Genomic DNA, 27,964 nt, shown 5'->3' with positions numbered 1-27,964 from the left:
AGTATAACAAAAAAAAAAAAAAATCAAGATATTTTACAATTTCTAATTTTTCATAATAACCAGAATAAGATTTGTTCCTCCAGTACTGAATATTTAGGTAAATTGTGCTTTTAACAGCTGGCAACTGGACAGGACAATCATCTTGCAGCTTTTATACATCCTGTTTTTACAAAATATTGTTATTGGAATGGATATGGGGGAAAAAACATCAGGATCCATGAAGAAAAGTTGTCTGACCTTGCCATTTTGGCCAGATTTCACATCCTCTAGATTGCATAAAAAAACCTCATAAATGGCAGCAAGCAACGTTATGAAACATCTTCCACAGCCTACCGTATTAAATATTTGCAGGCCCGGCAGAGTCAAAGGTCATTTCCCCTTAATGTTTTGCAAGGAGCCCTTTGTTGTGTTACAGGCACTAGGGTCTACAGGTCATTATGAAGTTGATGAATGGGAAGTTTTGTGGACCACCAGAGTAATTTTGTTTACAGAGAGCGTCATGGTGGGAGAGGGGTCACCGCATAAAGCAGAGTTGAGGGTTCGTGACCTCAACCTTTCCGGTAGCAGGAGCCCTGTTGAGTGAGAGCCTGAGATGCTTAAGTTTTGTACGGCTTCTCTCTTCTGTTTTTACCATGTCAGAACTGTAATGTGAATCAGCTGTGCAGCTGCAGTTATATGGCCGTGACAATAAGAAGATTATCTGTGGTGGTGTGTGTAAAAATGTGATTGCGGTTTCTTTTAACTATTCACTGTATTATGAGCTCAACTGATTTACTAGCTTCAAAATAGCAATTTCCATAAACTATAATTCTTCTTTTCACGGCCCTCTGGAATGCTTGATTCTGATTGGTCAGTTGCTGTTAAATATTTTTTTGTATAATGACCATTAAACTGTATCATTACCAGACAACCATGTTTCTTGTCTCTTGTATCATTCTGTAGTCTTTTTCTACTACATAATGAAAAAAAATGTAATTGTGAAAATGTATTAATTCCATTTATTTACTTACAGTGTTTGATAAGTATGAGCTGTGTAATAAGGAGGATAACACACAGTTAGCCGGTCATTATCGCAAAATAAACCCCTTCAGGGTGATACGAGTTTCCTGATCCCCCCTGTCTGGGTTTATATTGTGATAATGACCAGCTGAATGTATATTATCCTTTACTTAATATCTTCTTAATGATTATATATGAACTGTTGGAGTAGATTTTGGTAGGAAAACGTAAATTGAAACAGATTTTTCCTATTTGTCTAGTTCATTTTAGTTAGTATGAACTTGACCTTTTCTGAAGTTTTCAGCTAATGGACAGTTTTCAGTTAAATGTTTTTCCTTGTTTCCTTTTTCTCTAAAATCTCTCCTTTTTCTCTAAATCAAGCTCTCACATGCAAAGTGTTAAATTTTTTTTTTTTAATGAATAGTAAGAACAGCATTTGTTTGAAATATAAATCTTTTGTAACAATGTAAAAGTCTTTACTGTCATTTTTGACAATTTAATGCATCCTTGCTAAATAAAAAAGTTAATTTTTAAAAAACATATAATACTTACTTTTGAATCCTGACTCCTTCTTTTGCATCATAAAAATTGTGTTTGTCCCAATCCAGACTGTCTCTTACACATTTTCCACCCTTTAAAATTGGTCATATCACAAACATATCATTGATGTGCTGTACAAAAGCCAGTGCACAAAGAGGGCAAGATGCCCAGACAAACAAAGGCTTTAATGATTTGTGGAAGCATAGAAGAAAGAGATCCTAGACATTTTCCCTTTCCTAGCCTTCAGCAACTATAGTCCCTAAGTTCTCCTGAGAATATCTGAAATTCTCTCAATAACATTTGTCCCTTGTGAATACAGTGTTTTCAGTTCTGTATGGCTGCATATGGTATGCATTTGATGAATCTACGCTTCTGTCCTCACATTAATGCCGCCATAAATTGGCTAAAGCCCTTTCCGAACACAAGGCCAGATTTTTCCACCTATGGCGTCTTTCATTACAAGAAGCCCAATAGCTTCAACCAGATACCTCCACCTCATCACTCTTTGGAGTCTCCATCTCTCAGCAAGAGTGGCCCTCTTTCCTTAGACGTTTACCCCGACATTCAAGGGCAGGGAATGTGAATCGTATACGGGGAGACACTTTTCATCCCTGCTGCTCTCCCTCCTTCTCTTTCTGCCTTCTCTTGTTTTCCCACTCCACTGTGAGAGATTGATGAGACAGGTGCGGCCAAGAACAGACTGGCTGGCAGTAAATCCATGGTACAATCAGCTTGTGGAGAGAGAGAGAGAGAAAGAAATTACAAAGCGATGGGGATTTATGTCTGAAGTGTCTTGGTTATTTAATGGGGCTATACCGAAGTCTCAGCATTATTGATTAATTATTTTAATGAAAACATATTAAGACCTCTGAATTTGATCTTGTTGTGCTTTCTCTCTGTGGAGACGAAGGTTTATGACGTCAGTCTGCCATAATTCTGACCATGTTCTCTGTGCTCAACAGGTAAAAGCAGATGATGCAGATGGTGGGTCATTTGGGGCCATCACGTATTCTATTGGATCCGGGCCTGCTAGTGCTCCACCCAGCCAGTTCACCATCAATAAGGAGTCTGGACAGATCTGCACCAGTGTGGCTTTGGATCGAGATGAAGGATCAGACAGTTTCGACTTCACTGTCACTGCAACGGATGGGGTGGGGGAATTAGTTTGTACCTGTATTCTGGGTTCAGTTATGCTCAATTGGTATTTATGGCATAATGTAGATGCCACAAAAAATATTTTGACTTTATGGTGTGGTACTTACAGTGTTAAAGCTTGTATTATTTGAGCATAATTCTTACAGAAACAAAAATTAGAAATGCTGCCTTGGCAACCAACTGAAAAAAGCTTAAGTTGAAGTGCTAAAATTACTTATATAGAATATATATATGTGACCCTGGAACACAAAACCAGTCCTAAGTTGCACGGGTATATTTGTTCCATGAAGATATTTTGTAAATTTCCTACCCTAAATATATCAAGAATGTATTTTTTGAGTGGATATACGTTGCGGACTTCATTTGAACAATTTTTTTAATAGGCGATTTTCTCAATATTTTGATTTTGATTTTTTTTTTTTTTTTTTTTGCATCCTCAGATTCAGATTCCAAATATTGTCCTATTCTAACAGGCCATACATCGATGGAAAGCTTATTTATTTCAGATGATGTATAAATCTCAATTTAAAAAAAAAATTTGATCTTTATGACTGTTTTGTGGTCCAGGGTCTTATATGGAGCTTTATGGAAGTATTTAAAAACCCAATAAAAATGACTAAAGCACAAAATAAAATAAAACTTTAACTAAAATGAAAACTAAAAATATAAAAAAAGAAATAATAGAAGATATTAATAAATATTATAAATAATACTAAAATTACACTGGTCTCATTGTAGCCCAGCCCTTTTTAAAGAAAAGTCATTTATTCAGTTATTTTTGTGCTAATCAGCATTATGAAGTGCCGTCAATAGAGCTTAACCTCAACCCACAATATTCCTTTAAGACCCACATTGTATGTTAGTGTCCAAAAGTGTGAGACCACTTGGAAAAATGCTGGTCATTAATACATTTAATATGCTTTTTAACTATTTAGGAAACCTGATCCATTTGGAAATTATACACTGCAGCTTTAAAGAGTTGAAAACCCTTTAAAACTCACTGCAGAAGCATAAAGTTTGATTAAAAAAAGATCATTGGTTCTGTTGTGTAGCACCTAGATGCCCAGTCATTCAGTTCTTTCTCTCTCAGTTGCCAGTAACAACAATCATGAGCTCTCTAAATGAAAAGGCAATAAACCGCAGTGTCTCAGGGGCACATTGCTGTACATACACACACACGCACACTATTTCCCTTTATAAGCTGATAGCAGTGGCCCGCTTTGTTTCCCATTTCAATTATTAATGCAGCCATAAAATGCTCCCTGTGAAGAGCAAGCAGGCCTACTACAGTACATACTACAGCTCACTGGCCTCTTGTAACCTGGAAAGACAATTATATCCCACTGCGCAGTATTCTTCTGCATTATTACACACAAGAAATCATCAAGATCGATTAGATAGTAGTGTGACAGTATCCGCAGTCCTCTCGTTGTTATCGTCAGTAATATAAATTGTTATTTTCCCTCAGGGTGGCCTTGCATCCTCTGCCTATGTGAAGGTGTCACTGGTGGACATTAATGACAACAGACCTACATTCTACCCTGTGAACTATGCCGTCAGCTTGAGCACACAAAGCACACCCGGGACCTCTGTTGTCAGGGTAACGGCCCAAGACCCAGATGCTGGTGCAAATGGTAAAGTGACATATCACACTGTTCCTGGTGGTGGATCCAATTTCTTTACCCTCAACAAGGACACAGGTATTTCAATTAAATTAATTGCAATTATTTCAATGAATATTCATTATTAATTGAATATATTATTAGACATTTATTAGACTATTATTACACACACACATGTATTTTAGTGCTGTCAAATCTATTAAACGCTATTAATCGCATCTAACATAAAAGTCTAAGTGTGTTTGTGTGTGTGTGTACATACATACACACACACACACACACACACACACACACACACACACACACACACACACATATATATATTCATATATATTTACAAACTTTTATGTTAGATGTGATTAATTGTGATTAATCTATTTGATAGCACTAATGTATATACAGTTTATGTATGTATGTATGTATATTGGATATTATTTGTATTATTTATGTTAAATGGAATATATTAAATTACTTTTATATAAAAGGAATAATTCAGCCAATTCTATATGACTTTGCAAAGCATGATTTTGAATGACTTTCCTCCTTATGTGGAACACAAAATACATTTTTTTTGAATAATCTTTTGTGGTGTATTCTTACTTTTAAAGTGATTTTTAGTTGATTTAAATTCCCATAAAAGTTTTTTGCCTTTTCAGTATCCACAATCCTGTCGTTAATTCCACTAATCGCTTGTCAGATTGGCTGACTGAACTTGCTCATCTGTATCCTCATATTTCTTTTTCACAGTCTTCAGGTCTGATCATAGCCTATATCTCATTTTATTCCCTTCTCACTGCATTTTTTTTCCTGTTAGGTGTGATCTCTCTGTCACGCTCGCTGCATGGAAAGGCCAACTCTGTCATCACCATGGTGATCACAGCACGGGACGGAGGTGGTCTCACGGCACCTGTCAATGCCAGAGTGAACATCAGCGTTGTGGCTGGCTCAGTAGCGCCTCCAGTGTTCGAGCAAGCGCAGTACTTCTTCACCGTATCTGAGGACGTGCTCCGGGGTACCGAGGTTGGCGTAGTGAGAGCCAGCAGCAGGAATGGTTAGTTTCAGCATTTTCCATGTTCCACCTTCTTGGAATTACCATCACATTGTCTAAAAATAAATTAAATTAAGTAGCCATGTGCTGCTGCATACTTTCACATAGCTCTGCTAACCTCACTGCTGTGGCTCTCTGAACCATGAACTGGTGTCTGTGAGACAGTCAAGGGTGCTGAAAAGCCTGATAGGGAATATTTTTACTCTCGCTGAGCCAGTTGTGCAAATAGAGCAGCAGCTGCTGTGTGAACCTCATTAAACAGTCACATCCATCACAGATTCCACTCTACCTCATGTTGCTGGAAATGTATTTGTTGATGTATATTTTCTGATAGCACAGGCATTTCGTTGGGCTGTTTAATGAAAAATAATGTGATTCTATAAGAAGTACCTGTCTGTACTAGGGATGCACTGATATTACATTCTAGCTGATACTGATAAATCAATAATTATTTTCATGTTATGACAGATATTAAAATGTGATACTATTTTTGTCTAAATAAATTGTAAAGTAAAACACAAAAAATTAAAACCAATTGTTTTAAATGCTACAAGTGAATTTAGGCTTCACATCATTATAATGTACATGATCAAAAGTTTTAGTTAAGATTTTTTTTTTTTTTTTTAAAGAAGTCTCTTCGGCTCTTTAAGGCTTCATTTATTTGATCCAAAATACAGCAAAAACAGTAATATTGTGAAATATTTTTACAATTTAAAATAACTTTTCTATTTGAATATATTTTAAAATGGAATTTAAAAAAAGTTCAAAAGAACAGCATTTATCTGAAATATAAAGCTTTTAAAAATTAATTTCTTTAAAAAAAAAAGCAAAAAATTTACTCTTTTAAAAAATTATTCCACATTAAATTAATCAAAAGTGATGGCAAAGACTTACATTGTTACAAAAGAAAATAAATGCTGTTCTTTTGAACTTTCTATTCATTAACACAAAAAAACTGGTTCCACAAAAATAATAAACTGTTTTCAACATGGACATTAATAAGAAATATTTTGTGAGCACCAAATTAGCATATTAGAATGATTTCTGAAAGATCATGTGACACTGAAGACTGGAGTAATGATACTGAAAATTCAGCTTTGTCATCACAGGGATAAATTACATAGGAATAAATTTTTACTGTATTTTTGATCAAATAAATGCAGCCTTGAGCAAAAGAGACTGACCAAAACTAACCAAAAAGTTGAATCACTGAAGAGGTGATCCCTGAATCATCACCATTGTTTCCATAAAAACATTGTCCTTGTAATAATTTTACAAAGTCACTTTAGATTAAATCTTCTAAATCAAAATCACTAATCATCATCTAAATCACTGCTTACTTATCTTATCCCATCACTCTCTTGTTCCAGGAGTCTCTAAGGATGTCACATACACTATCTCTGCTGGGGATCCAGATGGATATTTCATGGTAGATCCGGAAACTGGAGCACTTAGAACAAGCCTTCCTCTCGACCATGAGTCACGTCCCTTTTTCGACTTGGAAATTCAGGCGCGAAGCGGATCCCCTCCAGCTTTTGGAGAGACGCGCGTTCGGGTCACCATAGCAGATGTGAATGATAACGGCCCCATATTTTTCCCATCATCCTCTGAGTCTCTGCTCCTACCAGAGGCCACGAAAATGGGTACTGTTGTGTACCGCGTACAGGCTGAGGACCGCGACTCAGGCCCTAATGGACAGCTGAGCTTTGACCTGATGTCGGCCGGAGGGCAGCGCACTTTTGGCGTGGAGCGCAGCAGTGGGGAGATCCGGCTAATTGGGAGTCTGTCGTACGACAGCGTACCTCGCTATGACCTCCAAGTGATCGCAAAAGACAGCGGCGCGCCTCAGCTTAGTGCTACGTTCAGCCTGGTGGTCCACATCCAGGCGGAGAATGACCAGGGTCCTGTGTTTGACACAATGACCTACCGTGTGGAGCTGAAGGAGAACACGCCACTCAAAACCAACTTCTTACAGGTCAGGGCACTCAGTAGAGATCCCAATGGAAATGGAGGGTCATCCAGAGGTTCCACACCATCTTCCACACTGGCTTACCGACTCCGGCCTGATGGGGACGCAGCAGGATTTGGGATTGCCCCAGACAGTGGTTGGCTGTTTGTTAAGAGCGCTTTGGATCGAGAGGCCAAGGATATCTACCTGCTAACTGTGCTGGCCACGTCTGGAAGCGGCCAGATGGGGAAGACTGGCAGCGCGACGGTCAGGGTTTCTGTGACGGATGAAAATGATAACTCTCCTCGTTTCTCTCAGGAGAGGGTGTTCTTGGCAGTGAGGGAGAACTTGCCTGCGGGAACTGGTTTTGGGAGGGTGTCTGCTACCGACCGTGATGCTGGTCTCAACAGCCGTCTTACATACAGACTACTTCACACGGACCGATACTTCCAAATCAATTCACAGACTGGTGAGCTGGAACACAATCCTGACCCTTCAATGATTCAGTTAATTCAATTAATTAAGTTTGTTTGTTTATTTTTGTACATTAATTTTCTCAGACGTTTTTTGTGGACTCCCTAGAACCTCCCTGTTCTAGACTCTATACTCTAATTTTTGACTGTAAGCTTTTGGGTTTTGAGTGAATTTATGAATATCTTGAATAATTTTTTTTTTAATATTTTCAGTTTTCAATTTAATTTTAGTTTAAGTTTAAGTAATTTTTGGTAATCTTTTTTCTTATTTCTATTTAGATTTCATTTGTTTAATTGCAGTTTTAGTTTTAATCATTTTAGTACTTGAACTTTTTTGTTTCAGTTAGTTGTTAAGGCAAGTTTAAGTTATTTTTAGGTTTAAGTTTTTCATCTAATATTAATATTTTATTTTATTTCAGCTTTATTTCAATTTATGAAAACGATTTTGAATGGATTTAGCTTTAACAATAACAACACTGAAAATCATTTGCAGCATTCTAGACTGAGTATTCTGACTAACTCCCAATTTTCATGTGTAGGTGAAGTCAGTACTAGAGCAGCTTTGGATCGTGAGCACCAGTCCAGTTATCAGCTCATTGTAGTGGTCCAGGACAGTGGTACCCCTCCACGTAGTGCCACCGGAACAGCCCATATAACAGTGCTGGATGAGAATGACAACGCGCCAACGTTCAGCCACACGCAGCCTGGCAGGGAGATTCTCATTCAGGCAAGAAACAGACTGGCACAGGCTATATTCAAAGATTTAAATCAGTGTGTCATAACATAGGTGCTTGTGTTTATTAAAGCACAGTTTACACATCATAAAAACGTCATTACGTCTGTACATAATATCTTTCAAAAATTGTTTATGTGACCTTGGATACATTCCCACTCTTGAGGTTGTTTGTATCAAGAATAAGCAGCCAGGCTGTGCTGTTTAAATCTTGCTTGATGTTTCCCAGGTTCAGGAGGGTCTTCCTGCCGGTTCTTTATTAGGAACTCTTCACGCCAAAGACCCAGATGAGGGAGAGAATGGCACTATTTTCTACTCATTATCGGGTAAACAAGAGTCTAGAATATTTGGGTATTATTATTGAGAGAGGATGTTATTGCAAAATGGTAAAACTATAAAATGTAAACATATGTCCTTACAGTTATCTTTGTGCCCAATATGATGTATTGTATGGCTAATTATACTACCATATTTGTCTATATTTATGCTTCCATTTGTCCTTGCTTTTTAAGGCTCCAGAGCAGAACGTTTCTCCTTGAACCCAAATACCGGAGAGCTGCGCTCCTCTTCCCCCCTGAGGCGAACTGAAAAGGCAGAGTACAGTTTCACTGTCACTGCCTCGGACCGTGGAGCTCCATCTCAAAGCACTTCAACTGCCTTACTTGTACAGGTGAGACTATTATTTTTATTTTATTTTATTTTATTTTATTTTATTTTATTTTATTTTATTTTATTTTATTTTATTTTATTTTATTTTATTTTATTTTATTTTATTTTATTTTATTTTATTTTATTTTATTATTTTAAAGTCTACCCTTAATTTTTATTTAGTTAATCTGCTGTCTTAAAGTCTTAAAGATGCCATGTTATACCCTTTAAAGGTACAATATGTAATAATTTTGTCCGCTAGAGGTCGCTAGAGGCCTATTCAAAACAAAGGCGTAGCTTGATGATGCCAAGTTTTAGAGCTGAATCTTGGGACATGTGGTCTCCATCTCAACGGACAGTGCAAAAGAATAGGGATTGGAGTCAGGAAGAAATCATGTTCATGGATGCGATTATTAACGTTGCTGTAGTATGAAGCAGAGCAGGACCGAGTGTTGTGGGAGTTGAACGAGGCCGCTGGAGCGATTGCGCAACACGAGCCTCATGAGCAGCAGAACTTTTATTATGCCACAGTCGCTGGTGCCGCTTCCGCTTTTCCGATCATGAGTATGAGGTAACACAGCTCTGTTTATCATATTAGATACATTTGAGTGTGTTGAAAACGTTACTCTGTGCGTTCGCACGGTGGCTGCAGTAAGATTTTAGAATATCATATTAAATACTGGATGGCTTGTGTCAACCTGTGGTTAGAAGCATAGTTTCTTGTTTGTATGACGTGGACTTTAATAAATCCTTATCTTGAGCCAAATAAGCAAGCTGACATTCAGTACAATCTATATCTTTTATTTCGAATGTATGCAAATGTCATTTATGTCTTTTAGTTTGCCAAGCACTGTTTTTGAAGAGGGTGTACATGCTATAGTACTTAAGAATGAGCCTATGATTTAATCTGGAAATAAAGCAACATAACTGAGAAAAAAATGAGAACTAATCCTCAGATGCCATGTCTGTAATTATATTAACTTGATCATTCGATCTCAATGGTATTTATTAAAATAAGTTATTACCCCACTACCTGCGTGACATCATTAACCAACGTGGTTGAACGCCAAATTTGGTTAGTCATGACTAGCTAGTTGATTTCTTCAATGATGCATTGTACTATAGTAGATAAGCAGCGAGTTACGTTGTTGTATGGGAAATGCACTTAGTTCCTGTCTCTATGAAGCCACTCCTTCAGTTGGTGGGTTGGATCAGTGGTCAACTGTTTCTTGTTTTGGAAAAGTCATGCCCCTTACCATAACCTTGAGTTTCTACACACTACTAAAGTAATTCACCCAGGCCTCATCCCTTTTTTGCGTATACCTTGAGCGGGAATTATTTAAATGAGGAATATTGTGATGTGTACATTTCCAGAAGAAAACTCAAGACTACAATTGAGGCATTTCAGGGGGTTCAGAAACAGTGCGCACTGATGTAAAGAATAACTATTGGGGTGGACTTTGTGCTTTGTAACTTTTAAGACTTTTTCATTCAACAGCAACATTACACTAAATAAATTTAAAAATGTAAAAAAAAAAAAAAAAAAACACACAAAAAAACATAATAGGTCCTCTTTAAAATCTTGCTGCATGAGAAGCAATATGGGCAAGTCGCCTTTGACTGTGCCAAAATATCATCATGCTCACAGTCCCCTGAGCTGTGGTATATATATTCAAGCAGGGAAATTAGTTGTGACCCAGAGGCCAGTTCCTTTCTATACAAACACCTCAAAACTCCCAGGATTACTTCCTGCTCCAGAGGAACATACTGTAACACAAAACCATGTATTAATCCCAACGCTCAGCATGGAACTGTGTGAATCAGACATGTCAAACTATATCTTTGACAATTGGATAATTTTCATAGCTTTTCATTCCAAGGTAAAAGAATCCTGATTCTAAATAGTTTATTCTCTGCAAAATGATTCTTGCGGGTCCTTTTTTGTTGCAAAATATCTTTAGTGCTTTTACAGATGTGATTTCAAAAAGGGAATTGGAGGCTAATTGTAGAGTGTGTGGTTGCATGCAATTTCTGTACTCCCTGTTTGTATGGGGAAGATGAGAGTGAGGGAGAAATGGAGTAAGAGACAGAGGGAGAATGCACCTTTGAATCAAGTGTTCCCAGATGGCTCTGATGAGGCCCAGCTGTGGTTTCCCATGATCAAACGGAAAGCTGCAAACTTCGTTCCCCTAACACGGTAGCGCTAACGCCGATACGCTCGCACCACAGAACTTTGCACCATAGCAATCTCAAGATAATATTTTACATACCATCACTAATACCAGCTTCATTTTGAAAGTCCAGTGTACTTTGCACCTAAGAGAGAGCCCAGAAATGGATCAACTTCAATCCTTCTGTTGCTTTCCTTCCTGTGATCTGGTATGCATGTACTGTTTTTTTTTTCATGGGGATATTAGTATGAAAGTCTTCACCTGTCAACCATTTTCCAGCTTTACTGTACTTCAAGGACATGGGATATGATATCACACACCTTGAAGGGTCATTCCATCTTATTTGTTCAGTATTGTGTGTACTGTTGACATCTAAAACAATGAGAAAACAACCATGCACTGTAAATTGTGGCATACTGTATACGTGCTTCATAGTTCAGGAGGAATATTGTAAAATATACTAGTTGAAAGTATAATGTAACTAACATTTTATGTCTTCTAAATTCTTTGTGTTCTCAATCTGTAGGTCATTGGCTCCACAAGGACCCCTCCAAAGCCCAACACCCTATCCATGACCCTCAACTCAGTGGAAGGAGCCAAGCCAGGCTCTGTTATTGGCTCAGTTAGAGCACATGACCAACATGAAGTGACCTCAAATGGTCAGATAACTTACCTTGTAGTGGGAGGCACAGATCATGAAGGAACCTTTATGGTTGACCGTTTAACAGGAGATGTTTACTTGGCTAGAGAGCTGGACTATGAAAAAGGGTCACGGTATACTCTACAGATTGAGGTGGATGATTTCTCCGAGGCCTATCCAAGCACTCACATGGTTCAGTTGGAAATCAACGTGCAGGATAGTAATGACCACGCACCACAGTTTCCAGAAGATCCAGTCACTATTGTTATTCCTGAAAACATACAAGCCGGTTCCTCCATTTATACCTTCCAAGCTACTGATAAAGATGGTAGTGGCCCTAACAGTGAGGTACGTTATTCTATCCAACAGCGGTGGCCTGACAACCCAGATCTCTTCAGTCTAGATCCTGTCACAGGAGTCTTGAAACTGGGTCGAGAGCTGGACCATGAGGAGACCTCCAGCCTGTTCCTGGTGGTTCATGCCACGGATTCAGCCTCGGACCCCGATCAGAGACTCTGGGGCTCGGTGACGGCACGAGTTTTCGTCACTGATGAGAACGACAATGCTCCAGTCTTCAGCTCCCCGACTGCTGTTAGTGTGATGGAGGATCAGCCGGTGGGCTTTGTGCTGCTGTACGTCATGGCCCGGGATGCAGATCAGGGCGAAAATGGACGAGTATCCTACAGGGTCCAGTCAGGAAACACAGCAGGACGATTCAGCCTCAGCCCGAACAGTGGTAGGAATCATTACTTCTCTCAATTTGAAAGACATCTCCTTCTCACACCACACTGCTTTATTAGGCCATTCTCTCAAAGCCAGAAGTAGTTTAGCAGAACAGATTATTTTCTTGAAGGCTTTATTCGTGGGAGTACAGTTTTATTTTGGCCCATTGACCGCACCTCTTTGATTTGACGTTGGAAATAAGCATGTATAAGTTTGAAATTCCTCTCAACCTCCAAGAATATGACCATTTACAGCTCACGCAAAATTAGATTAAATAGACAAAGTCACCTAATCGACTGAACATCTGTAGACGATTTTCCTTCCATTATTGTCAAATGGTTTATGATGTAGGTTAGTGTTTAATTCCTGTTCTAAATCAGGCGTATTCTATATACTATATACATTAAAGTTGTGTTAAAGCACACAATTAAGTCACAGCTGATATTAACCAGACACCGAGGAGAAAGTCTTCACACTGTTTGGACTCTTTGAGGAGGTCTAGAGATGGACGTTAAGCACAAAACCAGAGCTACCGTATTCAGAAGCAGAAGCCAGCTCAAACATCTCAATGATGTGTTTAAAGCTAGAGTGTGTTAGGTGGACTATAAATAAAAAAAGAGGCCGCACACAGACTTCTCACAAACACACAATAATATTTCGCAGTCAGCAAGCAGTTAGGCTGCCATATCAACCGCAGGGGTGTGTTTATCCTGAGTGACCCTCGCTTGGGGTCTTGCTGATGACAGCATTGCAGAGAGGTATAGCTGGAAAGGATCAAAAATGGATCCATGACAACAACTTTCTTCCCTGGTCTTCATACCAGCAAGTCAGCAAAAAGCTTCATTCTCAAATTCCTTATAGAGAGTGCAGGAGCCAAACTGAGGAGAAAAACAGGATGAATAAAGCTAAAATTAATGTCAGATTGTAGCTATATTGTGTTTGACTTCTATGTTGTATGAACAATTTTATGTTAACAAAGGACCAGCAAATATGAATTATCCCATGAAGCATGCTAATAAAAAAATAATACCAAAGAGTTCTAATATACCTAAAGAGAGCTAGCATCCCTATTCATCTCAGTAGTATTTTCTTAGCTGGCAAACATTATTATATTATATTATATTATATTATATTATATTATATTATATTATATTATATTATATTATATTATATTATATTATATTATATTATATTATATTATATTATATTATATTATATTATATTATATTATATTATATTATATTATATTATATTATATTATATTATATTATATACAACAGTTTGTTCTGATTCTGAGAGCCTTTTCCAGCCATGTGATATTCCCCCAGTATCAGCACTGGAACCTTTTCACCATTTTTATGACTCTGCTTGCGGCGATTTGACGTCCACACACTGATGTCCAACTGATGTCAAAAAACCCCCCCATCAAATTGACGTCAATTGTTTTACATCAATTTGACGTCCACACACTGATGTTGAAAAATAAAAATAAAATTGACGTCAAAAGCTTGACATCCATTTGACGTCCACACACTGATGTCCAGTCGATGTTGAAAAAAAAAAGTCAAATTGACATCCATTTGACATCCACACACGATGTCCAATTGATGTTGAAAAAAAAATATCAAATTGATGTCAAAAATCAGGTCAAAAATGCATCAAAAATTTGACGTCCATTTGACATCCACACACTGATATTCTTTCAACCACCAAAATAATGACACAAAAGCAATGCAATGAAAGAAAAATACAAAGTTCTGTCATGAAACTCTAAATGCGCAGGCTAATAGGTCCTTAAAGGTGCTCTAAGTGATCCTGGGTGGAGTAACTTCCTGTTGATGTTCGAAGTGTTGTCAAACAAAACAGAGGCTAGCTAGATCCTCCCTCCTCCTCCTCCTCCTCCCCCTCCCCTCCATGCTTCCTGAAACAGTCATGAACGCGCATTTAAAATCATTCTTGTCAGTTATTGGCTGGAGCATGTTTATTATGTTTTTTTACAGTGTGTTCAGGGGACATGCAGCTAGCGGATAGTGAGGAGATGTTTGCTGTATGTGACAAAAAATGTTTTGGCCTAAAAACGCGTGACATCGCTTAGAGCACCTTTAACTCAACTGCCCGTAATCACATCATAGGACACAGATGATTGGTTCCTGCTGTATTAGTAGCTAATGAGCTTGCATGCTCAGTCTTATACATGAGTAGCATTTGCCTAAGCGGTGCGGCACGCTTTCAGAAACCCTCCACCTTCCCCAGCTCCACCTGTATAGATCTGCTACGGGTAATTCATGTACGCTATATTGCACAGCAGCAACAACAGTCTTACTTGCTCACAGCAGCGTGTTGTGTATGTATTGGCAGTAGCAAATAACGTACTTGCTCTGCAGCAGCAGCAGCAGCAGCAATAAAAGCAGCAGCAGCAATAAAAGCAGCAGCAGCGTAGCAGATGTATTCCGCCAAGACCAAACATATCAACATTGTCATACCCATTACCATGCCAAACACTCAGAGAGTTTTCATGACAGAACTTTTATTCAGCAAACTTCAAATCATTAATACAAATGTAAATAAAAACAAAAATGCACCTATTCTGATTGAGAACAAAGACCAATGGCTGTCTGGCCCTTCTGACGTCCCATACCCCCATATCTGTCGGGAGCTGATCGGAGTTCTTTATGTATTTGATGATGTCAGCCTTAGACGATTCTGGATTTGACTGCTGTACAGCACCTGTATGAAGATTGAACAACTTGTATCACTCAATTTTAAGACATTATTACAGCATTAAGAGGGAAATTAAGTTTCATAACTTAGCATTTAACGTTAGGCTATATTTACCTTAGATCCTGTACTAGAGCACCGCTTTTGACTGAATTGTTTGCTTGTGTTTATTTACTACTGTCTTTTATAATGGCTATTGCTGTTAATTTAAATATTATTGTTCAATAAATATTATTTTATATTAATAATATGCCGTATTTGGTATTGAAAAAGGGTCTATTAGTGATCGTGATATGAACTTCAGTGAAAGTTACATTATTAGTCCATTAGTTGGTGGCAAAACTGTCTTTATGAGTGCGTCAGTAGTCATGGGAAATCCCCTTAACTTTTAAAAGAACTTTCTTCAGCTGACATTCAAACTGATATTTATAATGGATATAATATTATGGACATCGACCTGAAGAATGAATGCTATCAGATGCAGGTAATGCACTCGTTTAGTCGATCTCTCTCATTATACCATAATACTCTACTCTACATAATACAGTAAGCTTCGATGAAGTGACTCAACTTTCCTTTGTTACTAGTTCTAAAGTGACGTTTTAGAATTAGTTACGAAGGCTTGGTCACAACTGTTAAACTATCAACTTGAGATTTGAATCTGTGGCGGAAGGAAGTAGTTCTACAAAAAAAGCAATTTTTTAAAGATACACCATTGTTGCTTCTTATTTATTTACTCACTTCTGCCATCGAACTGTCGTATAAGTGCAATATCACACTCATAGCCGTGCGATATGGCTGTATATTAGCGCGTTGTGATTACCTACGGCACTTGGCGTTATTTGTTGTGGTGGGCTACTTTAAGTCACGAATGAACTTCTAACCTCATCAGAATAGCCCAGCCACATTCAGATAGCTTAAGATAGTGTCTGGCATGTACATAATGAAATATTACAAATATGCATAGTATAAAACAGAACAGCTCTCTGACCTCAGTCACACTCCTCTAGCCACAGGCCATATGAGCACGAGGCCCTGCTGTGAAGCGTGCAGCAGATCTACAGATGTTTTTCTCTTTCTCTTTTCTCCAGGCTCCCTCTCTATCCTTAAACCTCTGGATCGTGAGGAGCAGGAAAACTACAATCTCACAATTGTCGCTGAGGATCATGGGATACCCCAACATTCCACCACTCAAGTTCTATCTATCCAGGTTATTGACGTAAATGATGAAGCACCGTGGTTTGAACTCAGCGAGTTTGAAGCCCAAATCAAAGAGAACCAGCCAGCAGAAACAAGCATACTGAAGGTCTCCGCTTCAGACCGGGATCATGGTGAGTGATTTCTGATCAAATTCTGCAATAATCCATGTGTTAAATGTTCCTTTACTACTGAAAAGAATCAGCTACACTCGAGGGTATTTCAATCTTTCAGATATTCATGACCTGTGTCTGAAAACTTTGGCATCTGGTTAAAGCAGTTATGTTAAGTTGCAGCGAGGGCAGTGTTTTTTGTTTTTTTTTTACGCTTCCTGTGGAGGGTATGTGGGACTCATTCTCAGCCTCCTGGGTTTAGTGAGAGAGTATGAAAGAGAGATTGTAAAGACATTTTTCAGGAAGCGTTAATTGAGTAAGCAGGTGCTCGTGCCAAAGCTGGCTAACTTTGCACGCAATCTGGCACCCGTATGTCTTTAGTCCATGCTTAACATTTGTGTGGACCATGACTCAGTGGCTGAATCAGCAAAAGGAACTACTATTGAAACCGGTGTTAAATCCAAGATGAAAAGGTTTAAACCTGAATATTTTGACATTTGACATTGCACTTCTGTTTTAATTCAAATCAGGTTGTTCACGACTTCTTGTACACCTTCTAACTTAGAATGAAAGGAAAGAGGCTGTGTTTGGAACAAACACATACAAATAATTGATCTGACTGCCAAAAAATATTTAAATATTGTAAAAAATCCAAGCATATTTAAATATTGTAATAAAAAAAAATTTTTTAAGGTACACTATTTAACTTTTTTTAAATTTAAATAATGAGTAAATACATCATCAATCCTTCTTCAATCCATCATCAAAATGCAGACCAGAGGAGAGTCTGCTGGCAAAAAGAGAACACGAAAGAACTCGTAATAAATCAAGAATCAACATTGGCTTGGCTTGAGATGGTGAAAACTGAGGGATTTAAAATCTTGTAAAAGCGATGCGGAGATGGCATTTTTTTTTTTATTACCCAACAGGTGAGTAAGGTATTTTATTGAACAGATAAATTGCCATATGTAGCTCTGTGTCTAACAGAGTTCATTGTAAAGCATTATCTATTGTGAAGGGTCATTTCATTATGATTGTTGTAGCCCTGTGCTTGAATTTATTATCAAGGAAGTACCGTGTTTATTAACAGCTACAGTAAACAGTAGGATAATCATATTCATCTGCACAGTCACACAGAGCTGAATAATACTTTGAAAGTTTTCACTTTCTACTTAATATAGTAGGCAGTTTGCAGTGTTTACTGTGCAGTACTCAGTAGGTAGTAAGCTAGTATTCGATTCTGGTCAGAATTACTGATTATATATTTCTGTTTTTGTTGCAGGCACTAATGGCTTAGTGACTTACGGTGGTGTGACTGAGGATGGATTCGCAATTAATCCAGAGACGGGTGTGATATTCGTCACTCAGGTTCTAGATAGGGAACTTCAGGACCACTACACTGTAACAGGTACATAAACACAGCCAAGATCTGCACATAATAAGGCTGAAACAGTATTATTTTAGTATTATTTTTATACTATTATTGTGTTCATTAATATTAATATTATTAACTTTTATTTTGATTTTTATATTTTGATTTTAATTTTTATTATTTTGTTCTGTGCTTTTATCATTTTTATTAGGGTTTTTTAATATTTCTATTTTTATTTCTATTTAGCTTTATGCTGTATTTCAGTTATAGTAATTTAGTACTTCAACTTTAAAAATTAGAAATGTCGCCTTGGCAAATAACTGACATAGTTTTTATAAAGTTTTGTAAATTAAAAATGTTCATCTAATGTTTTTACTATTTTATTTTATTTTATTTTATTTTATTTTATTTTATTTTATTTTATTTTATTTTATTTTATTTTATTTTATTTTATTTTATTTTATTTTATTTTATTTCAATTACCGAAAAGTTTTTATTATAGTTTAGTTTTAGTTAACAATAACAACACTGGCCTGAAAACTATTATATTATATTATATTATATTATATTATATTATATTATATGCTGCTATAAAATATTATTTTAAATAATTATAATTTATAATATTATCAAAACTTATACTAAACTTCTTAATAATCATCTTTATATATTTTGTATGTGATAGTGTATGCAAAAGATGGTGGCATACCCCCTAACTTTGCCAAGGCTAAAGTCCACATCACAGTGCTGGATGAGAATGATAATGCTCCTGCTTTCGGGCGGCAGCATTACAGTCTGGAGGTGCCTGAGAACCAAGAGCCTGTGGAGCTGTTCACCATCAAAGCCACAGACCTGGACACCGGAGAGAGTGGACGACTGGAATATAAGATCACTGGTAAAAAATTTTTTTTTTTAAATTTTCACATTACATGCTTTTTTCTCATAAAAAGAAGACCCACTCTGCTTGATTATTAACAAATGTTGTGTCTGTGTGTTGCTATTCTAGCTGGCGACGCAGATGGTGATTTTCGACTTGATGGTTCCTCTGGAGCTCTGTCTACTTCAAGACCTCTTGACCGAGAGCGGAAGAGCAGTTATTCATTGCAAGTGGTGGTTCAAGATCATGGCAGCCCCTCTCTGAGCAGCACCACCACTGTGGAAATCTCAGTTCTTGATGTAAACGACAACAGCCCCAAGTTTGGCAGCAGTAGCTACAACGTTGATGTCTCAGAAGATGCTGCTGTAGGTTTGGTGGTATTGGATGCGACAGCCACAGATGTGGATGAGGGTGAAAATGGGCAGATCTTATACTTCCTTAGCCAAGAAGCCAAAGGTGCATTCATAGTGCATCCAGACACGGGGCGGATCACTACCGCAGCACTTCTGGACAGAGAGAAAAGAGCTTCTTACACATTCCAAGTGTACGCTGTCGACCTATCACCCGCTTCACCCCGCAACACCACAGCCCAAGTAACCGTTACCATCCTGGACGTCAACGACAATGCACCGTTCTTCATCCAGGACCCACTGATTATCAATGTGTCCAGTGGTAGTGTGTCCACACATCAGGTGGTGGCCACCATGAGAGCAGAAGATAAGGACTTTGGAGCCAATGGGTCGGTGTTCTACCGCTTTGCTATGCCAGTCCGAGGATTTGCTATTAACTCACTAACAGGGGAGATCCAGACGACAGAGAAGCTCCAAACCCTCACGCAAACCCAACGCACCCTCATAGTGGAGGCTATGGACCAGGGCAGCCCTCCTCAGTCTTCCCTTGGGGTGGTGATCGTCTATGTGAAGGAGGAAAATTACAAGGGCATTCGATTCTCTCGCACAGCCAGAGATGTTAGCTTACAGGAGAATGCTGCTACAGGTACACAGAATTTACAGCATAAAATTTGGTGTGCTATTAGCCTAGAAGATTGCTGTCCATTTCATGGAAAAAAGGAATGAAAGAAATCATAATGTAAAAAAATAAATAATGAAAATGATTGAAGTCAATATCAACCCTATTTTACTTTCTTAATTAATGTTGCTGGTTGTATTGTGCACTATTCAGTGCATGTTATTCCTAAATGCCATGCACAGTTATTACAGGGAAAAATAATGTTACATTTTTAGAAAATAATTACATTTTTTAAATATTTTGAATTCCAGGATTAATGTAATAAAATTGATGGCAATAATACCAGATGATGGAGAAAAAAAATACTTACCATTGAGACACATAAAGATGCAACTTTTTCGTGATCCAGTCAATTACAGATGGATAATACTATGTCCCACCATATTTTTTACTTAATTTTTGTATGTCCTTTTTTGCTTGGAAACAAAGCACATTACAGAAATAAAATGAGTTGAAAATTCCACTTCATGTTGACTTTAAATGCCAACAAGTATCAATTTCATTAAATTACTTGTATAAAATCTATCTCTTTACAAATTATGCAGTACATTGCAAAACTATACAGACCTCAATTGCCAATCTTTTATTATAAATCCTACACTAAAAGTTAGTTTTTGTGGTATCGTCATTTCAAAGCACTGGCACGAGGCAGTTAAAAACTTTTGCAATGAACTGCATGATGAAAACTGCAGCATTGTATTTCAGCACTCACAGGCACAGTCAGTTTGTGAAGCATCGAAAGCCAATGCATCAATTTAAGTGAGTGTGGCAGAAGAGTATTGAGTTTTTTTGTGTGTGTATTTTTCCCCACAGGCACTGCGGTCGCCCAGGCTCAGGCTCAGCACCCTGACGGCACCCGTGACGGCATCACTTACAGCATCTTCAGTGGGAATAAATACCATTCTTTCAGCATCAGCTCCAGTACAGGTCAGTTAAAAACCCCAAGATATGTGAAAATGGCTTGATTTTGAAAAGATGCATACATAAACTCATCAGAAAGATGAAAAACAATATTTCTTATTCACACTGGCAATCAGTTTGACCTACTTCACTGCATTATTGGTGATTTCATAGGTGAAATCTGGGTACAGAGCTCAAATGGCCTGGATTTTGAAGATACTCCAAGACTCCGTCTAGTGGTGAAGGCTGAAACTACATCTTCAAACTCCTTCATGGCTGTCAACCTGATTCTTCAGGATGTCAATGACAACCTACCCCGATTCCAGCTGCAGAACTATGTGGCTTTTATGCATGAAGCACAGGGCTATGATTTTCCTATAATTCAGGCAAGGGGTCTCTTATTTATTTATTTATTTTTGTACTTCTAAAAGGTAAAACATAATTGAAAACATATAGGAAAAAGTATTAAACCGTGAATATTCTACAAACAACTTTCTTTTACATCATACCTGTTTGCCAATCGTGGTTGAACTGAGAACATTTAGCGGTCATGAAACAGTATTTTTTTAATTACATTATTAACCATATTACATTGGAATTATTTACTTTTTTCCTCACATATTTTTGACTTGACATCAGCAAGCATCAGATTTAAACCTTGTATGGCAAGTGATCATTTTGGACCCTGTCTGTGTTAGATCAACCTGTTTTCATATGCATTAGGTTATGGCAGAGGACGTTGACCAGGGGCAGAATGGTCAGGTGACTTACTCCATTGAGTCTTCGAGTCAAAGTGGCCTTTTCAAAATTGACCCTCTGACCGGCAGCATCACGACTGCGGCCATTATGGACAGAGAAATCTGGACGCAGGCACAGTGAGTGTATATTATGTGTGCTGTGCTTGTTCGGCCAATGAAGTCACTGCTCTGCAGGTCTTTAATTTCCTTCTGTTCTGTGGAATGTAACTGTCCTCTCCAACGTTATTTAGTTTGTGTGTGTGATGTGTTCAAGCCCTCGTAGTTTTACCTCATGTGTTTTGTTTCTAAAATGTTCCCCGACCCGTATAAAACTGTGTGCTTCTAATTTATTAAATTTTTGGTCTGTTAGAGCTTTTGGATTGTTGTACAAATATTTTTTTTTCAAAAATAGAAGGCATCTTTTGTTCTCTGTCTTGATCTAAAAAAAGAACCTGAACAGAAACATCACTCATATGATATAATTAGGAAAAAATGTATCTAACCCTTTATTTTATCTCATTTGCATCAGGTTGGTGATAAAAGCCACTGATCGTGGTAGCCCCAAGCTAGTAGGCACTGCAACCATCACAGTGATTATTGTCGACCTCAACGACAACAGTCCAACCATCCCAGTGCCACGGGAAATTAGAGTGCCAGAAAGTAAGTGAACTAACCGGTGACCTTTGACCCTTTACCCTGAAAGATTACAAGCACCTAAAAGACAAGCACTTTTATTACTGTACATGTATCTGAATGTTGTGTCCCTGCTTCCCTCTTCCAGACTCTCTTATCGGCACTGAGATCACTCTGGTTACTGGAAATGATGTGGATTCTGGCCCAGTGCTTTCTTACTCTTTGCAGCTGGATGCTTCATCACAGGGAAAATTTGATATCCATCGTTACAATGGCCGTGTGTCTTTGACAGCACCACTGGACTTTGAAGAGCGGACATGGTACACATTGACTATTCGAGCTTCAGATTCAAAGCACCAGAGTGAAGCCAATTTAACTGTGCTGGTGGAGGACATAAATGATAATGCACCTACATTTACTCAAGATCTATATCAGGTAACTTTTCTTTCTACCATTTGAAGTATTTTAAAAGGAGTGACATAATTTGTATCTTGTTTTATTAGGATTGATGAAGGTTTATTGGTTTTGTTCTTCTTTTGTTAACTTTTGTGAAAAGTCAGTGTGAGGAAAAGGGGTTGACTCTCATGGATTTAGATCGAAAAATAACTTGGTTAACATAAATTTATCCTAGAATAAAAGTACATGCACTCATTCACACCGGTAAAAAGTATGCTGTCATTTATGTTTGCATTTATTCGTTTAGCAGATGCTTTTATTCAAAATGACATCACTGTGGATACAGGAAAAAGCATGCCAAGTAACAGCTTTGTTGTTGCTTTTGGTTTCCAGGTAACACTTCCAGAACATTCTCCACCAGGCAGTCCTGTTATCACAGTAACAGCAACAGATCGAGATTCAGGAGAAAATGGAAAGGTCACCTATCGAGTGTTGTCTTCAACGAGGGACGGGTTTTACATTGATCCAAAAAATGGTATAAGCCCAATGTTTATACTAAACATGTTGTTTTGTCAGTGGCATTTACACATTTATATTCCATTTATATGAAGTGTAAATAGTGGTAGATAAAGAAGTATAAATAGCAACAAATAGCATTTTTTTTTTATATAATAAGTGCAATTAGTAGTAGATGATGTTTACATTAAGTGGTAGGTGGAGTTAATGAAAACAGCCTCTACCAACAACGGTCAGCTACTTGCATATAGTTTAAAAAGCCACTGCCTATAGTTTTAACATATAGTTTATATTTAAAGCATTAACATTGTAGTAAAAGCACTTCCCATATTCTTCTAGGTACACTTTTCATCAGACAGAAAGCAGAATTCGACCCGGAGCAGCCCTCTGTGAGTGTAGTCATCGAAGCTCGTGATGGAGGATCTCCAACTCTATCATCTTCTGCCACAGTCCAAGTTCAACTGATGGACGTCAATGATAACGCCCCCATATTCCACCAGTTGGAGTACAAAGCCACAGTGTCTGAGGACCAGCTACCTGGAGCCACTATTCTGACCTTAGAGGCAGTAGATGGAGACCTTTCTCAGGAAAACTCTGGTTTTGATTTTGCAATCGCCAGTGGGAATGTTGGAAATGCATTCCAGATTGAGAGTAGCGTTCGTTTTATAGAGGGCCATGGATTCCAGACCGTAGGAACCTTGATCCTGGCGGAGCGACTGGATTTTGAGGCGTTATCACGCTATAACCTCACCATTGCGGTCTCAGACCGAGGTGTTCCCCAACGCAGCTCCAGCGTACCAGCCATCATCACAGTCACTGATGTGAATGACAACCCTCCTGTCTTTGGCAGAGCTGAGTACATAGTGGCTTTGAGTGAAGGGGCAGCTGCTGGGACAGAAATCTTACGTGTGACTGCAACTGATCCAGATTCAGCTCCCTACGCAGAGGTCCAGTACAGCATCAGCTCTGGAGATGAGATGAAACTCTTCTCTGTGGATCAATGGACTGGGGCACTGAAGCTTCAAAGGCCTTTAGACAGAGAGAGCCAAACTTCCCATGTGGTTATAGTACAAGCCTCAGATGGCCATGGTCATTTTGCCTTGGCTCCAGTTAGTGTAGAGGTAAAGGACATTAATGACAACAGACCTTACTTTCCCATTACTACGTTAACGGCCAGTGTCCGTGAGAACCAACCACCCAACTCTGCTGTAACTGTGTTACATGCAATCGATTATGACACAGGAGTTTATGGACAGCTTAAGTATTATTTGATGGACCACTCCAGTCTAGGAAAAGACCTCTTCTTGGTAGATCAGAACTCTGGAGAAGTTCGTACCAGGCAGATATTTGATTTTGAGAAGGTAAACTCATTTAACTTCATCGCTTTGGCTGTAGATGCAGGGAACAACTCGGCTACAGTCACAGTGCAGGTCTATGTCACAGGAGAGGATGAGTATGACCCAGTTTTCACATCTTCAGACTTGTCCTTTGAGGTACCAGAGGGAGCCAAGAAAGGTCAGAGCATTGGGCAAGTACAGGCCAAAGATGAGGATGGTGGGGTGGATGGGATTGTACTCTACTCTTTCCCTAATTCCTCTCCTTACTTCGAAGTGAATAAGACCACTGGTGTAATCTACCTAAAGATGGACAGCTCTGGCAGCTCAAGTGGTGGGAGTCGCTCAAAAAGGGAAACCCGCCTAATGACTATGGATGTTACCGCCCACAGCCCCCTTGACACCTCGAGAGTAGCTTCTGCTCAGCTAACCATTGATGTCACCAACACATCCTTTGGCCTCACAACAGACTTTAACATCCTCCTTGTGAGCATAATTGCTGCCTCTCTTGGAGTAATTGTCTTGTTAGTCATAATTGCTGTGGCTCTTTATCTAGTAAGATCAAAGCGAAAGAAGAAAGGACAAGACACTGGGAATAGTACTGTTTCTTCAGGCACAGCTTTGCAAAAATTGGATGAGTCTAAACCTGCAGGGAGCGACAGGATCTATCATCAGGCGCTTCCTGGATATGCAGGTGATGAGGAAGGAACAGGTGGAGGCTCCTATACTCGAGGAGGATCCTTAGATCCTTCTCACTCCAGTGGACGGGGATCTGCCGAAGCGGCAGAGGATGACGAAATCAGGATGATCAATGAGTACCCAAGAGTTGCAAGCATCACCTCCTCAATGCAAGAGCACATCTCTGCCAGGGGCCCCGATTCAGGTATCCAACAGGATGCGGACCAACTCTCTGATATTTCTTGTGAACCAGGGCCACTTGATGCAAGCCAGTGGTTCAAAAGTAAGAAACTGGGGAGCATCAGTGGGAGTCTCAGTGGTACCCTACTGTCTGGTCAGCTCCCAGTCTATAGAGATGAAGGTGGGGGTTACCTTGGAGTAGGTCGTGGGTTGAATATTTCCCATCCGAAAGATTATGCTTTCCCTGAGGATGGCAAACCCTCAGTTGATGGCTCCCTCACAGCCATAGTGGCAAGTGACGAGGAATTGCGAGGCAGCTACAACTGGGACTACCTTCTCAACTGGTGCCCTCAGTTCCAACCCTTAGCTAGTGTCTTTACAGAGATTGCCAGGCTAAAAGATGAGAGCTTACCTCCCAACAACCCACGTAGACCCTTCCAACCCAAAGTCAAGACAGACCCCAAGCCAAGAATTGACCCTCCACCCCTCATTACCTCGGTGGCTCATCCAGGGGCCAAATCTGTCCCACCTAAACCCGCCATAGCACGGACGTTCCACCACTTAGCATCCCTAAGGCGTTCACCTATAAGCCACGAGGGCTCCATCTCCTCAGCAGCGATGTCTCCCAGTTTTTCCCCTTCACTGTCCCCACTTGCTGCACGATCCCCAGCCGTCTCCCCATTCGGTGTCACCCAAGGTCCCTCAGCCTCCATCATCAGCACCACAGAGCACTCTCTGGAGCACAGTGATGAGGCTGAGATGAGAATTTAATGCTACATTGCTCTCCATTTTGTGGAGGTCATTTTAAGTCTTTTGATAAGACATTATAGTAGTCACTCAAAGCAATGTTGCATACCTGAAAAGGCAGCATGAAGAATCAGTCGCTAAGCCATGATAGTGACGCAGGTGTCTGGTAACTGAAAGGGTAAAAACATTGTGTGGCGACATTACCCTTCTTCAGAGCCACCGCAGTGTTGATGTGAAGTGAGTTGTGTGTTGCTTTGTTTTGTCTCGCTGGCTGGCCAGGGAGGCAAGACGTTGACTGCTCCTTTTGTTTGTTTCTTTTTATACTGATGACTCAAACAGCTTTGAAACTCCAGTGTTATGTTAAGTCCATCCAAAATAGCTGCTATTGTCATACTTTGTAGGCCGCAATGAGAACTCTGTAGAAACTCAAACTGATGTCACTATGTTTGTTTATTACTGGGATATTTTTTTTTCTTTTCTTTTGTATTTTTTTATAACGCTACTCAGATTCATTTATATTTTTTTTTTTATGAAGGACTGGCCATTGCTTTGAGTGAAGGAGTTCTTACATTTTAGTGACATTCTTTGTATGTATATTTATATGTATGCTAGCCATAATAAATGTATTATCATTGTATAGTGTCTAGGATCACCATACTGTGTGGTTGTGAAAATTGTGACACTTGTAATGTGAATGATTGGAAGATTGTTGTATTTTATTATTTATAAAGAGTAAGGCTGAAAGTGTTGAAACTTCCCATGTTGCATAGTGTTGTATTATAGGCCTTTTCAAGTTGTATTGTCCCTTTCCCTTTGAACTAGATTGTTAGCATCTTAGCTAATTTATTGTAAAAAAAAAAAAAAAAAAGAAAGAAAGAAAGAAAAAAAGAAAAAAGAAAAGAAAAAAAAAGCTCTGACCGGGGCCATACTTTTTTCGGCTCATCTGGAGACCTTTCAAGAAATTGGTGAAACCTCAAAGACTCTTCTGTATATAAATGGATTTCTTCATAAACAGCAGCTCTCTCACACTGTTTCTATGCTGCTTTTTCTGACAATAAAGAAGTTTTGTATTGTCTACATAACTTACTGTTACTTACTTATTAGTAAATTTAGAGTGAAAAAACTTTTAGCCCATCATCTAGGATGCATTTTATTTACCTTTCAGGGGTAAATCACTAGAAACTGGACCTTCATTTGTAATACACAGTGGATGTGTTCTGTTTTGAGAAGAAGCTTCTGAAGTGCCCTGTATTTTTTTTTATCTAACAACCTCCTCTGTGGAAAGAGATTTAAGCATTTGAATGACCTGATGAATGACCAGAGGGGCTGTTTTGCTACCTGCTGCATGCCTGATACCGCCACTGCCTCAAGTTTAACTGCCCCCTGTTTAGCACTCAGAACAGATGCAAGGAAAAGAGGGGCCTGACATTTCTGAAGTCTGTCTTACACAATTCATTTTAAAAGTTAACATTTAATTGTCTCAGTCTGGAAAACAACAGATTCCAAGATAGCTGCCTACATTCCAGCAGCAGTACAGTTTAAATCATCTGTGCATATTTAAATCAAATATTAAATTCCTACTGATTTCTTTTGTCAAACCTGAGTCTTCTCTCTTCCTTCCTCCAAGTTTAAATCAAAACATGGATGTGGAGTTACAGAGTAACTGAAGCGTAGCGAAAGGCCAATCATCTGGCTTTTAGAAAAAAGGAAACAGGAGGGGTCAGAGTCAAATTTGTCCTTCATTAAAAAGCAATTTGAAAGGATACAGCATGTTCCAAAAACTTAGACTAGAGCTGGGCCTCAGGCTGTGTATAGCTCAACACAGGGTGTGCCCATT

General features: G+C 38.8%; 1 protein-coding gene across 1 annotated transcript in view; it reads left to right on the top strand.

Annotated features, from left to right (window-relative positions):
* The window catches only part of LOC125260651 (protocadherin-16-like), a 105,833-nt gene extending 78,624 nt beyond the window's left edge, over positions 1 to 27,209 (top strand). Inside the window, exons 3-21 of the mRNA XM_048179131.1 lie at positions 2,502 to 2,690; positions 4,163 to 4,394; positions 5,131 to 5,367; positions 6,735 to 7,781; positions 8,325 to 8,512; positions 8,748 to 8,844; positions 9,031 to 9,188; positions 11,864 to 12,713; positions 16,510 to 16,749; positions 18,011 to 18,136; positions 18,786 to 18,995; positions 19,107 to 19,973; positions 20,820 to 20,933; positions 21,081 to 21,292; positions 21,630 to 21,781; positions 22,173 to 22,303; positions 22,425 to 22,711; positions 23,066 to 23,207; positions 23,528 to 27,209. Coding sequence (XP_048035088.1) covers positions 2,502 to 2,690; positions 4,163 to 4,394; positions 5,131 to 5,367; positions 6,735 to 7,781; positions 8,325 to 8,512; positions 8,748 to 8,844; positions 9,031 to 9,188; positions 11,864 to 12,713; positions 16,510 to 16,749; positions 18,011 to 18,136; positions 18,786 to 18,995; positions 19,107 to 19,973; positions 20,820 to 20,933; positions 21,081 to 21,292; positions 21,630 to 21,781; positions 22,173 to 22,303; positions 22,425 to 22,711; positions 23,066 to 23,207; positions 23,528 to 26,151 — 8,103 coding nt within the window. The 3' untranslated portion in view covers positions 26,152 to 27,209. The remainder of the gene's footprint in view (positions 1 to 2,501; positions 2,691 to 4,162; positions 4,395 to 5,130; positions 5,368 to 6,734; positions 7,782 to 8,324; positions 8,513 to 8,747; positions 8,845 to 9,030; positions 9,189 to 11,863; positions 12,714 to 16,509; positions 16,750 to 18,010; positions 18,137 to 18,785; positions 18,996 to 19,106; positions 19,974 to 20,819; positions 20,934 to 21,080; positions 21,293 to 21,629; positions 21,782 to 22,172; positions 22,304 to 22,424; positions 22,712 to 23,065; positions 23,208 to 23,527) is intronic.
* The last annotated feature ends 755 nt before the right edge of the window (positions 27,210 to 27,964 follow it).

Source organism: Megalobrama amblycephala, linkage group LG2 (genome assembly GCF_018812025.1).
Source record: "Megalobrama amblycephala isolate DHTTF-2021 linkage group LG2, ASM1881202v1, whole genome shotgun sequence".
Lineage (NCBI taxonomy): Eukaryota > Metazoa > Chordata > Actinopteri > Cypriniformes > Xenocyprididae > Megalobrama > Megalobrama amblycephala.
Note: the sequence above shows the minus strand (reverse complement) of the source record. Positions and strands in the feature narration are given on the sequence as shown.